This window comes from Papaver somniferum, chromosome 1, assembly GCF_003573695.1.
Source record: "Papaver somniferum cultivar HN1 chromosome 1, ASM357369v1, whole genome shotgun sequence".
Classification (NCBI taxonomy): domain Eukaryota; kingdom Viridiplantae; phylum Streptophyta; class Magnoliopsida; order Ranunculales; family Papaveraceae; genus Papaver; species Papaver somniferum.
Window position 1 is genome coordinate 204313395 of NC_039358.1, and position 12156 is coordinate 204325550.

The 12156-nt window shown below is 37.0% G+C and overlaps 2 protein-coding genes across 2 annotated transcripts; one reads left to right on the plus strand and one right to left on the minus strand.

Moving 5' to 3' along the window:
* The first annotated feature begins 900 nt into the window (after positions 1-900).
* Positions 901-7145, plus strand: LOC113312945 (putative DNA (cytosine-5)-methyltransferase CMT1). The gene is made up of 20 exons (XM_026561680.1): positions 901-1667; positions 1780-1881; positions 2242-2349; positions 2437-2556; positions 2642-2714; positions 2788-2972; positions 3051-3116; positions 3205-3462; positions 3550-3608; positions 3717-3783; positions 4641-4970; positions 5084-5152; positions 5238-5324; positions 5411-5510; positions 5597-5712; positions 5841-5945; positions 6035-6078; positions 6162-6231; positions 6582-6685; positions 6782-7145. The coding sequence occupies exons 1-20, from the start codon at positions 1122-1124 to the stop codon at positions 6909-6911; spliced, it is 2739 nt and encodes a 912-aa protein (XP_026417465.1). The 5' UTR covers positions 901-1121; the 3' UTR covers positions 6912-7145.
* Positions 7146-9150: 2005 nt separating this feature from the next.
* LOC113335677 lies at positions 9151-11410 on the minus strand. Its single transcript, XM_026581696.1, has 5 exons — positions 11216-11410; positions 11022-11124; positions 10704-10761; positions 10428-10583; positions 9151-10311 (listed from the first exon to the last, which is right to left on the minus strand). The coding sequence occupies exons 1-5, from the start codon at positions 11397-11399 to the stop codon at positions 9652-9654; spliced, it is 1161 nt and encodes a 386-aa protein (XP_026437481.1). The 5' UTR covers positions 11400-11410; the 3' UTR covers positions 9151-9651.
* Positions 11411-12156: the final 746 nt, after the last annotated feature.

Sequence of the window (12156 nt, forward strand, 5' to 3'; positions counted from 1 at the left end):
AAATAAAGCTAATTTTGGATTTATCCAAACAAATATAACAATTTTTAGATTTTAAATAATCAATCAATAAATTAAATTACAACTTAGATTCATCAATCACATATTTATTCAGGATGTCCTAAATTGATAAAAAGACTAGCATAATTTAAACAGTGAGTTAGTCTTACTCACATTAATTTAAACTTATAAAATGATAAAAAAAAAGTAAAATGCTTAGTTTATGTTAGGGTTCTCTGCCTAAGAAAACTAAAGCGCGGTAATCGGCTATATCGTTGATTAAGTGGCAATAAAAACGTCCACTTTACAACTCAGTGGTGGGGCTTCTAGTTAAACACCAAATTGACCTACGTTCGACCTTTACTAAATGAATAATCCTAAACAATCCTAAATTTTAAATTGATAACATTAACAAGCCAACCCGTCAGGATTGACCCGTCTAGGACTAGGGTTGGGATTTTGAGCTTGTTCGTGAATAGTACTAGGGCTAGGATTGACTCTAATCCTAGTACGGGTTGGCAAGCTAGGGACCCTAGCTTGGCCCGTTTGACAGCTCTAATCTTGCCAGCTTTTTCGGGAATAGCAGATATTTTCGCCGTATCCGGTGTCTATCAAATCGTCTAGTCACCATATACCCACCGCTCATCCAACACCCTCATCAAAAGAAACGATAACATTAAACACATTCTACTTTCCTTAAACCACTTACAGAATATTCCACCGTTAAGATTATATCTACAACCGGTAGTCTAATTACACGCAAATTTTCGCGTCAAAAATTTAAAATTTTCCAAAAACTAAATCCAAAATTTGAATTTTCAGTTTTTCCCGCCCACGAAAATATCGCCCAAGATACATTCCCCCTTTTCTCTGCCCTTACATTTGTCTCTCTCTTCAAATCCCTAAAAATTTCTCTCACTCCTCAGAAAAAACCCATTTCTCTCCGTCTCTGAAACCCTAACTCTCCCATTTCCCCCTCTCTAAACCTTCATCATCTCCCTCAGAAACTCCAATTTCTTACTCCAAACCTCCATTTTCATACTCTATTCACTCCAAATCTCTATTTTCTTACCCCCAAACCCTTTTTCTTGAAACCCTATTGAACCCTAAATCTCCATTTTCAGATGGCAATTACACCTGCTAGCCGGAAAAGAGGAAGAAAACCAAAGGAGGATGATCCTCCAGAACCTAAGAGGAATAGAACAACGCTTAAAATCAAAGAGCCAGAAGCTGAACCTAGTTCTGCAGTAGATCTAAAGACCAAATCAAAAGAGGCGAAAACAGCTAAAGGAAAAGGTAAAGAGGTTGTTCTTGATTTACCAGACAAGAAGAAGAAATCAACAAGTAAATCTGAGGCGAAATCTGAAGGTAAAAGACCAAGGAAGAGAACAGATGGTCCGTTGAAGAAATTAAAGAGTGTGATAAGTAAATGTAAGAAGAAGGTTGGTGTAAAACAAGAAGACGAAGAAGAGGAGGTTGCAGATCTAGTTATTGATAACCCTGAGGATGCCGTAGATGAGGAAGAAGAAATTGAAGATGTCCCTGTGGAGAAAATGAAGAGGAAGGTTAATAAATCTGAGAAACAGAATGAGAATTGCCGTTTAATTGGTGAACCGGTACCTATTGAAGAGGCTAGACAAAGATGGCCTGTCAGATATGATGCAGAAAAGGTTGTGATTCTGGTTCTTTACTGGTTTTTAATTGTTTGTTGATTTTGTAATTTTGGTTTTGGGGATTTTGACATGTTTTGATTGTTTGATTTTTTTTTTGTGTAAACTGTAGATAAGGGAAGGTGGTGAAGGTTATCTGCATGTGAGACGGCACTTCACTAGTGCTCAAGTAGATGGTGAGATTTACCAGTTGGGAGACTGTTGTCATATCAAGGTGAATCATCTATGCATTTGCTTGATGTTTCTATTTAGATTTTTCATGGTCGAGTTTATGTTTTTCGCATTTTTTCATGAGTAAGTACACCAAGGTGTAGAAGTTTATGTGCTCTGATTGCTTACAAGAATCTATTACTGATCTGTTTTAGACAGAAGGAGAATTGTATTATATTGGGAGAATCATTGAATTATGTTGATTGGTTCATAATGTTGAATTGACTTTTTCATTGCTGAATTTTCATGTTTTGTGCATTTTGGGTTTCATAATGTTGATTGATAAGTGTATTTGTTATAATGTGATGGTTGAATGTATGTTTTTGTATTTTACGAGAATCTAATATTATATGATCTATCTCAGGCTGAAGATGGAGAGCCAGATTATATAGGAAGAATCGTTGAATTCTTTGAAACTACTAAGAAGATACCTTACATTGCTGTAAAATGGTTCTTCCGAGCAGCAGACACTGTAAGTTATGTTAGGAGCACTCATTTTCTCTTTTCTTTGAGTTATGTGCCACTGTTTTGTAAGTCTGCAAATTTTCCGATGTTTCAGGTCATCAAAGAACACTCTTACCTAATTGACACAAAACGCGTATTCTCTTCTGACTCTGGAGATGACAATCCACTCAATTGTATTCTTTCCAAAATTACTGTTGCTCAAGCATCCTTCTTGGTATGTGTTTTTTCTTGGTTTTCTTTGTTCGGTTTACATTTTAGTTTATTGAGTGGCTGAATTTCTTATGTTGGTTTGCTTTCAGGTCCCCGACTGTCATTATTATTATGACATGTCCTATTGCGAAGAACTTCGTACGTTTGAAAATCGACAAACAGGTAATGAACTTTATCCACTAATAGTTCCCTCCAATTCTTGCTTGCAGATACTAACAACTTTCTTCTTTTGTAGAAAATGGGAAAGAAGCTAGTACATCATCCACTGCAGTTTCAAAGGAGGGTTGTTCGAAAGTCTTTGAGGAAGATACTGCTGAGCCTGATAAAGTTATGATGCTTCTTGACATGTATGCTGGTTGTGGTGGAATGTCCACAGGCCTGTGCATGGGTGCAGCTGCATCCGGTGTCAACCTTGTCACTGTAAGTAAAAAGAAATGAATTCAGCACATTTGGCATAGCCTGTTTATTTCACACTGAAACTTAACATTGTTATTACAGAGATGGGCGGTAGATTTTAACGAAGACGCTTGCGAAAGTCTTCGCTACAATCATCCTGAAGCCGAGGTATCATGTTTTGCTTCCATTATTGTCTTTTCTCTTCCCATTTTCAAGAATACATGTTTTCAGATAATTAACTGCCAATTGATTTTAGGTGCGAAATATGAAGGCGGAAGACTTTCTGCATTTGCTCTATGAGTGGAAAGATCTCTGTGCTCGTTTCCATTTGTTGGGGACTGATTATAACAAAACAAAAAAACCAACTGAGAACAAAGAGAAGGAAGAAACTGAAGAAGAGGCGCAGAGACGTCCTCCAGATGAAAATGGAGAATATGAAGTTGAGAGGATAATAGGTATATATTACGGAGTTAACCCCGATACAGATGAAGGGACTGCTGCCTTACACTTTAAGGTATTAGTTTTGCAATTTCTAATACTTAAGTTGCCAGCATCTTTTTTGTAAATTCTTGCTCATTTCTGACATTTTTATATAATTTAGGTAAAGTGGAAGGGGTGGGGCTCCGATTGGGATTCATGGGAGCCTTTTTCAGAGCTCACGTATGTTACTGCATGTTGAGCTTTCTACATATGTATCTTCTTTGTTTTTCCTATTTTTACCTGCTTCAGTCTGTCAGTGCATTGGTTTGATATTAGTTTCATATGCAGGAAATGTGAGGACTGCATTGAGGAATTTGTTACTGCTGGATACCAGTCTAATATATTGCCTCTCCCTGTAAGTGTGTATCTAGTTTTACTGTTTGCCTGACTGATTCTTCTCTAATCTATGTACTTTGAGATGTGGTCATTTTATTCATCCCATGACTTAGAACTTAGAAGCGTTTGTGTGTACTTCTGTTATCCAATTTTTTTAATTTGTGTTTTTTTCGGGTACCTTTATCAAGATTTACTTTTAAAGGGTTTATATTATCTTGCAGAGTAATTGTTGGCCAATTTTTACTAATCACTAAAATTGTTGCAAGGCCTTGAATTAAGTCTTTTCATCTTAAAATTCTTGTAGTAGAATACTGATGCATGTTCTCCAAACCCCAAGCATGAAAAAGCAATCTATTTGAATTTAGCTTCCCTTATATTAATGACATGTCTGATGTCTGTGGAGTTTAATAGTTCCTAACATGACCCACACACTGGGTGCAATATAAATAGCAAGGTTGCTCTGTCTTACATAATCATCCTGTATATAATGTTAGGCAGTCTTAATCTTAGTAACTTGAGGTTTCTAGTGTATTGATCAATTTAGTTACAAAGGAGTAATCACTAATGCCAGATTCTTTTACTGATTGGTTCTGCCTCATGTGCACTCCTAATGCTAAGATATATCAATTTCTCTTTTGAATTTAAACCTCACTTAATGTCCCTGTCATGTAACTTCTTGATTTGAGACATTTCCAGGCCTTTAGCATAGTGTTAAGATGAAACTGGTATACTTAAAATACTTAAAGTAAACTTCTTGGCCTTTAACTCCTTCTGTGAATATTTTAAGTAGTCTACTTTAAGATACTGGTTTATTTTGTGTAGCTATTTATGATTGTATCTTAACAAATTTATCTGTTGTTCTGTTTGTCTTTTAAGGGTACTGTGGATGTAGTATGTGGTGGACCCCCCTGTCAGGGAATCTCTGGGTTCAACAGGTTTAGGAATTATGAGGAGCCGTTAAAGGACCCCAAAAATTATCAGCTTGTTGTGTTTATGGATATTGTGAAGTTTCTTCAGCCAAAGTTCACTCTCATGGAGAACGTAGTAGACATCATGAGATTTTTGGGTGGAACGCTTGGTCGGTATGCCATGGGAAGGCTTGTCGCAATGCAGTACCAAGTTCGTCTTGGTTTATTGATAGCTGGAAGTTATGGGCTACCACAGTTTCGTATGCGCACCTTTCTTTGGGGTGCCAAAATGACAGAGGTAGAATTGCTTCGTAAATAGTTCTATAAACCATCATTGCAACTGTTTAATTTAGTTTTACTGGATATAAAAATTGGTTATCAGAACTTTATATTTTACTTTTCTTATTGCAGAAACTACCACAATTCCCTCTTCCGACCCATAAGGTTATTGCTCGTGGGTTTAGCCCTAAGGAGTTTGAGGTATATATGCATGTGATATTCCATCATAGAATTGTTAAATGTATTTGTATTTATCAAATAATTAATCCTTGCTCGGTTTGTGTAGCGAAATGTTGTAAAGGGGAATGAAGAGTATACTCTGCAGCTGAAGGATGCATTGGTTCTTAAAGATGCAATTTTTGATTTGCCTGAGGTTAGCAAGTTCGTTTTCTGCCTCTATTGATTTTATCAAGTTAACGTTGATAGTGGCATATTTACAGTATTTCTTTTGGTTTGTAGATTACAACTCATGAAATCCAGGATGAGAGGGACTATGGTAATGATATTCATACGACAGACTTGACAGACTTTCAGAAGATGATTCGCTTGCCAAAGCACAGTAAGTTTTTCTGTAATAGTGTTTTCAAATTTAAGTTAGCCTATTGGATATCTTTCAAGAATATTGAATATTGTCCTTCCTTTCAGAGTTGATGGGGTCAGCTTACCCAGAGGAATCAGGGACTTTAAAGCTTTTTGATCACATGCCTCTGAAACTAAGCGAAGATGATAATCTTCGGGTTTCTAAGATCCCCAGGGAAAAGGTTAGTTATTTGTTAACTTGGTGAAATCAGTTTTCATCTTGTAATACATATATTGATTGTATTCTTTTGCCGGTTTTTATTGGTACTACAAAACATATATTGATTGTATTGTTTTGCCGATTTATTAGGGCGCGAACTTCAGAAACCTCCCTGGAGTGATTGTTGATGGGAACAAGGCATGTCGTGATCCAAAGATGGCCAAAGTAATGATTGAAAAATCTGGAAAGCCATTGGTAAACAGCTCTTTTGATCTTATCTTTTTTTCTAGTTATTCTGCCAATTCATTAGTTAAACATATTCTTACATAGTTATATTACTGCAGGTACCTGAGTATGCCATAAAATTTGTCAGGGGAACTTCCAAAAAGTGAGCATTTGGTTCTTCACTGATCAGTTTAAAGAAGAACCTGTTTTAGCTCAATTCATTTACCATGTCTGCTTGGTTTTCAGGCCATTTGGAAGACTCTGGTGGGATGAAATCGTGTCTACCGTTGTGACACGTGCTGAGCCACATAACCAGGTGAGCATGGTTCTATTTTTTTATGCAAATCTTGTTTTGGAAGTGTTTTAAGCTTTTAGATAATATGCTAAGATTATAGGTTATAACAGGGAAACAAAGGTACAAAAATGTTATGTTTGTGGGGGTGTTGTTTGATGTTTAAGGACACTGAAACTGATGTTCCATCTAGTCTTTAGTTTATAACTTATAACAGTAAAACATATTTTGGATATATTCCACATGATTCACTGTTAATCTTAAGCATAATCCTTCCAGATGTCTAATGCCTTCTTTTAAGTTATGGGTTTGCTATATAATAAGTGGATGGTTTATGTAAACATCAATTTTTTGACTTTTGCGGTTTTTGTCAGATAATATTGCATCCTGAACAAGACCGGGTGTTATCAATCAGGGAGAATGCTCGTCTTCAAGGTTTTCCAGATTTTTATCGTCTGTTTGGTACTGTGAAGCAGAGGTATAATTCTCACTATTGATTGTTTTTCTCTTTTCCTCTGATATTTCTTTTTGGTTCTCCTTCAAACTCTATCTAACGATTCTTTGTACATTATAGGTACATGCAAGTTGGAAATGCCGTGGCTGTACCAGTAGGAAAAGCTCTGGGATTTTCTCTTGCAAAGGCTGTAAACAATACTTCTGGCAGTGGACAGGTTTTTGAACTCCCTCCATCCTTCTCAAGATGAACAGGATTAAAACAGTTAGAGTTTGACTTCTGTAAAAAGGTTCGGTGATGACGCCAAATAACAATTTGAATGAGGATTTGAGTAATTCTTGTGGGTTCTTGATTCAAAAACACATTGATTTATCTCTTTGCTGTCTCTTGTAGTTGTAGTACAATCCTGAGCAGCAGCACATTTAGCTCTTTAGTACTGTAACTTTTGGATCTACTTTCTTCTGAAGAGAAATTCGGTTTTTCATATCCTGTGTGTGCTTATGTTTTCAACTATACTTGTGATAAGGCCACTAGATTAACACTTGCAGGATGAAAATAATTATGAAGCAATAGAGCCCTTTTCGAAGGATTAGTCTCTGGAATTTAGATGCTTTTGATGAAATGTCACCTTAAGGGATTGGCTCGGTGTGATAAATTTTTGACACTAGACCGGCTCTTAGGACCCCTGGGCCTGATGCTTGTACTGACAGCTTTACTACTATAAATTTCACTTGATGTGGTGAATCTGATTCTGATTAGAGACTGCTTCAGCAATACTAAAAGTTTTCCCTTCTACCCTAGCTGACTTAGACCCATTAGTAAACTCATCTAATAGATTATGTAGTTGAATCATATCATATTGCTGCCGAACAACACATTTCTACATGGCTGTGTGCATCATGGCCATGGTAACTTTTTTGGGAGATTCCTTTATTTTTTACATCAATCAGTTGCAAGAATTGAATCACATACATAAATAAGAGATTTGATAGTGGTTGAGGAAGAATGGAGAAACAAATGGTCAATGTCTTCCATCTGATCTTTGCCAGAAATGTGCATTCAATATTTATGCACTCAATGTGAGCCCCAACTTTTTTAAGACAAGCTAGCCCGCTATGAATCAATCTCCAGATGAAAATGTGCACCTTTGGAGAGCAAGGTTATTGGCATTCATTCCAGAACTTCTTCCAAAGGAAGTCAGTATCAGCTAGCAAGACTTGAAGTTTCACCTTGATTATTTGAAATCAACTTATCTTCGGTTTGAATCTTCTCAATTTCTGCAGCCTGCTCCTCAGTTAAGGTTACTATTGCTAGTTGAGAGTAGTTCAGGTCCAACTTGAATAAGAAGAGATGATAGATATCTGGCAGGACGAAAATGAGGGGGTAAATTGTTCTCAAATGTAGAATAACCATCCGAACTCAATGAAGCTGCCAATAGTCTTCTTTTCCCTACCTTTTCTTATAAGTTCTGGTCCGTTCTAAGATCCTATAACTACCGATATTGATGTGAGCAAAACAACAAGATATTCATCTCTTTCTTCTAACAACATCCAGTTAGAAAACTGACTTGCAAGTTGTTCTTTAATATGTTGAAATACAATGTTAAATGTGCAGTCCACAACTTAATTTGTAGAATTGTGTTCTTCAGCACCACTATGATCATGCTTCAAAAAAAAAGAACCACTATGATCTGATTTTTGGAACATTTCCATATCGGTTTGTCCGAACCTACCAAATTTCGTTAAGCAAATTTAGAGCCTAATTGGAGTTGCATTGGAAATTCTTATCCCAATTGTTTGTGTTATTGATTTAACTTTTTGGGATTTGAATGATCTGGAGACAATATCATCCCTGCCAGATAAGGCAGGTTGGTGTTTTCTTAGCTCATCCTTGAAGCTTTGCAAAACTTCAAGACTGAGTCTTTGCACTAACAGCACTTTGATGATGATGATTTGATTCAGTCTGCATTTTCTCAAAGTCGCTCTTCGTTGTTTTTACTGATTTCCCTTGGAGCAAACTGAAGATAAGTTGGTTTGAAATGATTTCCTTGTCTCAAGAAATCTGGGGCTCACATTGAGGGAGTAAATATTGAATGCATTTTTCTGCCAGGAATTAGATGGGAGACATTGACCAATATTTGTTTCTCTCGAGCCATTCTCTTTGCTTCACCTCTCAGCTTAAAAATCTAACTGAACTCATTGCTTCTGGGCAGTACCTTTATCGAATTGCTATATTCATGGATAGCCTAGCAAATTCTAGTTGGAATTTCTGCGAAGCCACTTCCAGGTGGAAATATTTTGACAATCCATAGTCAGGCCTTTTGATATATGCTGCACCTGTACTTCTCATTCTTTCGCTCTTGGGTGTTAAATTTAGCCTTTGTTGAATGGAGTCTTGTCCTTTCATTATTAGTTTTTGTGTTTTCAATTTCAGAACCTAAAATTTGATTAGTGAATAACAAAATCACAGGAGAGGCTTTAGACAACAAATTACAAAGGATTCTACTATTTCAGAAACAACAATAGATTACAGTTACCATCACAATATCACAGGCCAACTACAACATTCAGAACAACCCACGACTCTGCTTGCTCCGGGTCCGGCTAGAAACTGGAGCAGCAGCAGCATTAGATTGGTTATTAGAACTGAATCCATGATATGACAGAAATGAAGTATCGTAACTAGAACTGCCCAACAAGACTGGCTCAGAGGGTGAATTGGCTCTTGTAGATATCTGCAACTGTTCAGCTTGTGACAGAACTGGACTCTCATTATTTGACAGAATAGACAATAGAGGGCCTAGAGGCGGCTCAGACGATGAAATAGTGGGCGGGTGTTGCTGAGGTTCACTTGGAGACGATGAAATGGTGCAACTCCCATCTCTTGGAGAACGACCTCTAACAACTTCAGAAGGCCCTGCAACTCCCATCTTTTGGAGACTATGTGAGACAGTTTCTTCTACTAAATGAACTTGTGCACAGTTCTTCAGATCATCCAGATTGAAACAGGAATTGCGGAAGAATTGAATACGCATCCACTGACCTTCCAGATTTGGCTTCATGCATCCAGTGAGACTTGAGCTTTCTCTCTTCTTCCCTATCTGCCTCGTGGTTTGCATCCAGCTTTACTTGCTCCGTATTCAGATGAGTTCTGATAAGTTGTTCCTTCTTGATGAACTCCTTATCTACATTCTTCAGTTCAATAATTCTAGCGTCAATACCGGGATGCATCTTACGAACAAGAACTGATGCATTTGAGTGCTCGTTCCGTAACTTTCTTGTCAAATCATTCTTGATTTTGTCTCTTGCTTCCTTGAATTGTAGACTTTTCTTGGATTGATTAGCCAAGAGCTTTTCTACCCTCTTGGAGTAAATCGTTTCAACAAGACTAATCCTCTTGGAGATGTCAGAGCTTGGTGGTTCAGTGGCCTCTTCAGAATCTCGAACCTGTTGTTTGTTGGCGACAACTTCATTCTTTGGTGATCCATTAGCTTCTCCAGAATCATTTATCTGTTCTGTTCCTTTGATCTCCCCTTCGAGCTCTTGCTGACCAGACATTATTGATTGACTCCATCTCCTTGCATACACTTGAGCTGTTATCCTTGCAGTTTGCACATCCATGCAGCATGATGCTCTAAGACACCCAACGTCCTGACGCAAAGTAAAGAAGAAGCAAATCAAATCCAAAATGCAGAGCTCCCACGGGAGTAAGCTCTAAAATTTGACCTGTAATGAGTATAAATGTGCAAGCGAACAATTGAACCAACCTCTTCTACTACTAGAGGAACTGGGTTGCCAGGTAAAACAGGTCGATAACCTTGTGCAAGATGAATATCTTGCTCAGTTCCATCCTTCCGGGTGCAACTTTTAGAGGGCTTGCCATTCTGAGGACATCTGACAATGGGTGCTAGCCCACAAATCTCCTAACAAAAAGATCAATAAAAGAAGAAAACTGTAAGCACATTGTAAAGGAAGTTTGATTCTCTATTCGTTTGAATATTGTAAAACGGCTACGAACATTCAATTGAGCAGATTGCACATACCTTGTCCAGTTCCGAACAGCTTGAAATTGCTGGTAGTCCAGTCTGATCATCTGTGACCCTTTTGAAAGAGAAAAAAGATATCAACAAATGTGCATATGCCGTCTCTAGTTCTAGTTAGAGACTAACAATCAGCTTCAAAAAAGTGAACTTTTTACTTTTCAGGATACCAAATCACAAAATTTGATTCCGATACCAAGTAACAATGCAGACCCTAACACTAGCACAGCATTGTGTCTTATCAAGCAGGCATATGAACCCTAAAAATCTACCAACAGCCTCAAACAAACATGAAGGAAGAAGAGATTTATGATATACTACCTTTGTCTTTTAAGAGAATTAGAGCAAGGGGTTAGTTCTCCACTCAATTCCATGGCCTCATCACCCCATTGTTGCAAATCACCTGGTCTTTTCAGCTTATTGTCTAACAAAAATCAACAGAAAATGTGATTAGAAACCCCCAAAATAGCTGAAAAATTAGGTTAAAAAAACCCTCAAATCGGATTACTGAATACCTGGATTTCGATCCTTGATACCTTCGACTGGAGGAGCTCTATACATCTTTCTCAAGAATTCAAAGAAACTTGAATTTTTTTTTTTTTTTTTAATTCTTGAAAAGGCAGGAGAGAAGATGAGAAGAACAAAGAACAGCAGCTTTAATTTTGTACATTTCTCCAGGTTACAGATGCAACAAATCATGTCAGAAAGTGATGGTAACATACTTTGCCCGTTGGGTTTTAAGTTTTTGTTTTTATCCGAGTCCATCTAGGCTAGGAGACCTTGTGGTAAAAAGAAAATGAATATCAACTGTTACGGTCAGTAATTTTTTTTTTTTGACAACAATTCAGCAACAAAATTCGAATTCACTTGCTTTTAGCATTGTTTGTCTGGATCTGGATCGAAATTTATTTATTCATTTCCGTATCTGGTTTGGTTTGAGTCAAATGCTAAATCGTTTTTTGTTTTCTTTTTTAGATGTCTGACTCGGCTAATATATCCCGACTCTCATAGATATTTGAGGTAGGTGTGATTTTTCACCTTGTCGGGCAATATTTGGTTGAGTCAGAAAAGAAAAAAAAAAATTTACATATGCAGTTTTGATTGTACGAACTTAAAGTTGGATAGTGGTCAATAAAAATTATCCAACGCTCTCGTTGGATATTTTTATAAATATTTGCCACTATGAAAGGAGTATCCAGGGAGTGTGAGACAACTAAAATTATTTTTTGGGTTCTGAACTTGAAAATCTAATTCGGCTTTCCAGAAGATTTGTTCGTTTTTATTATTGGATGATGTCTGTTGGAGATGAAGAGATATCTCCAACTGACATGAAACCCCTCTATGAATTACAAAGGCTTTCTCCCATTTCAACAATTTTTTTTTTTATGATTCCTTTATTCTCTAATTAAGCATCATTAGATTCTATGTATTGTGTTGTTGGTTTGGTCAAGTAGCA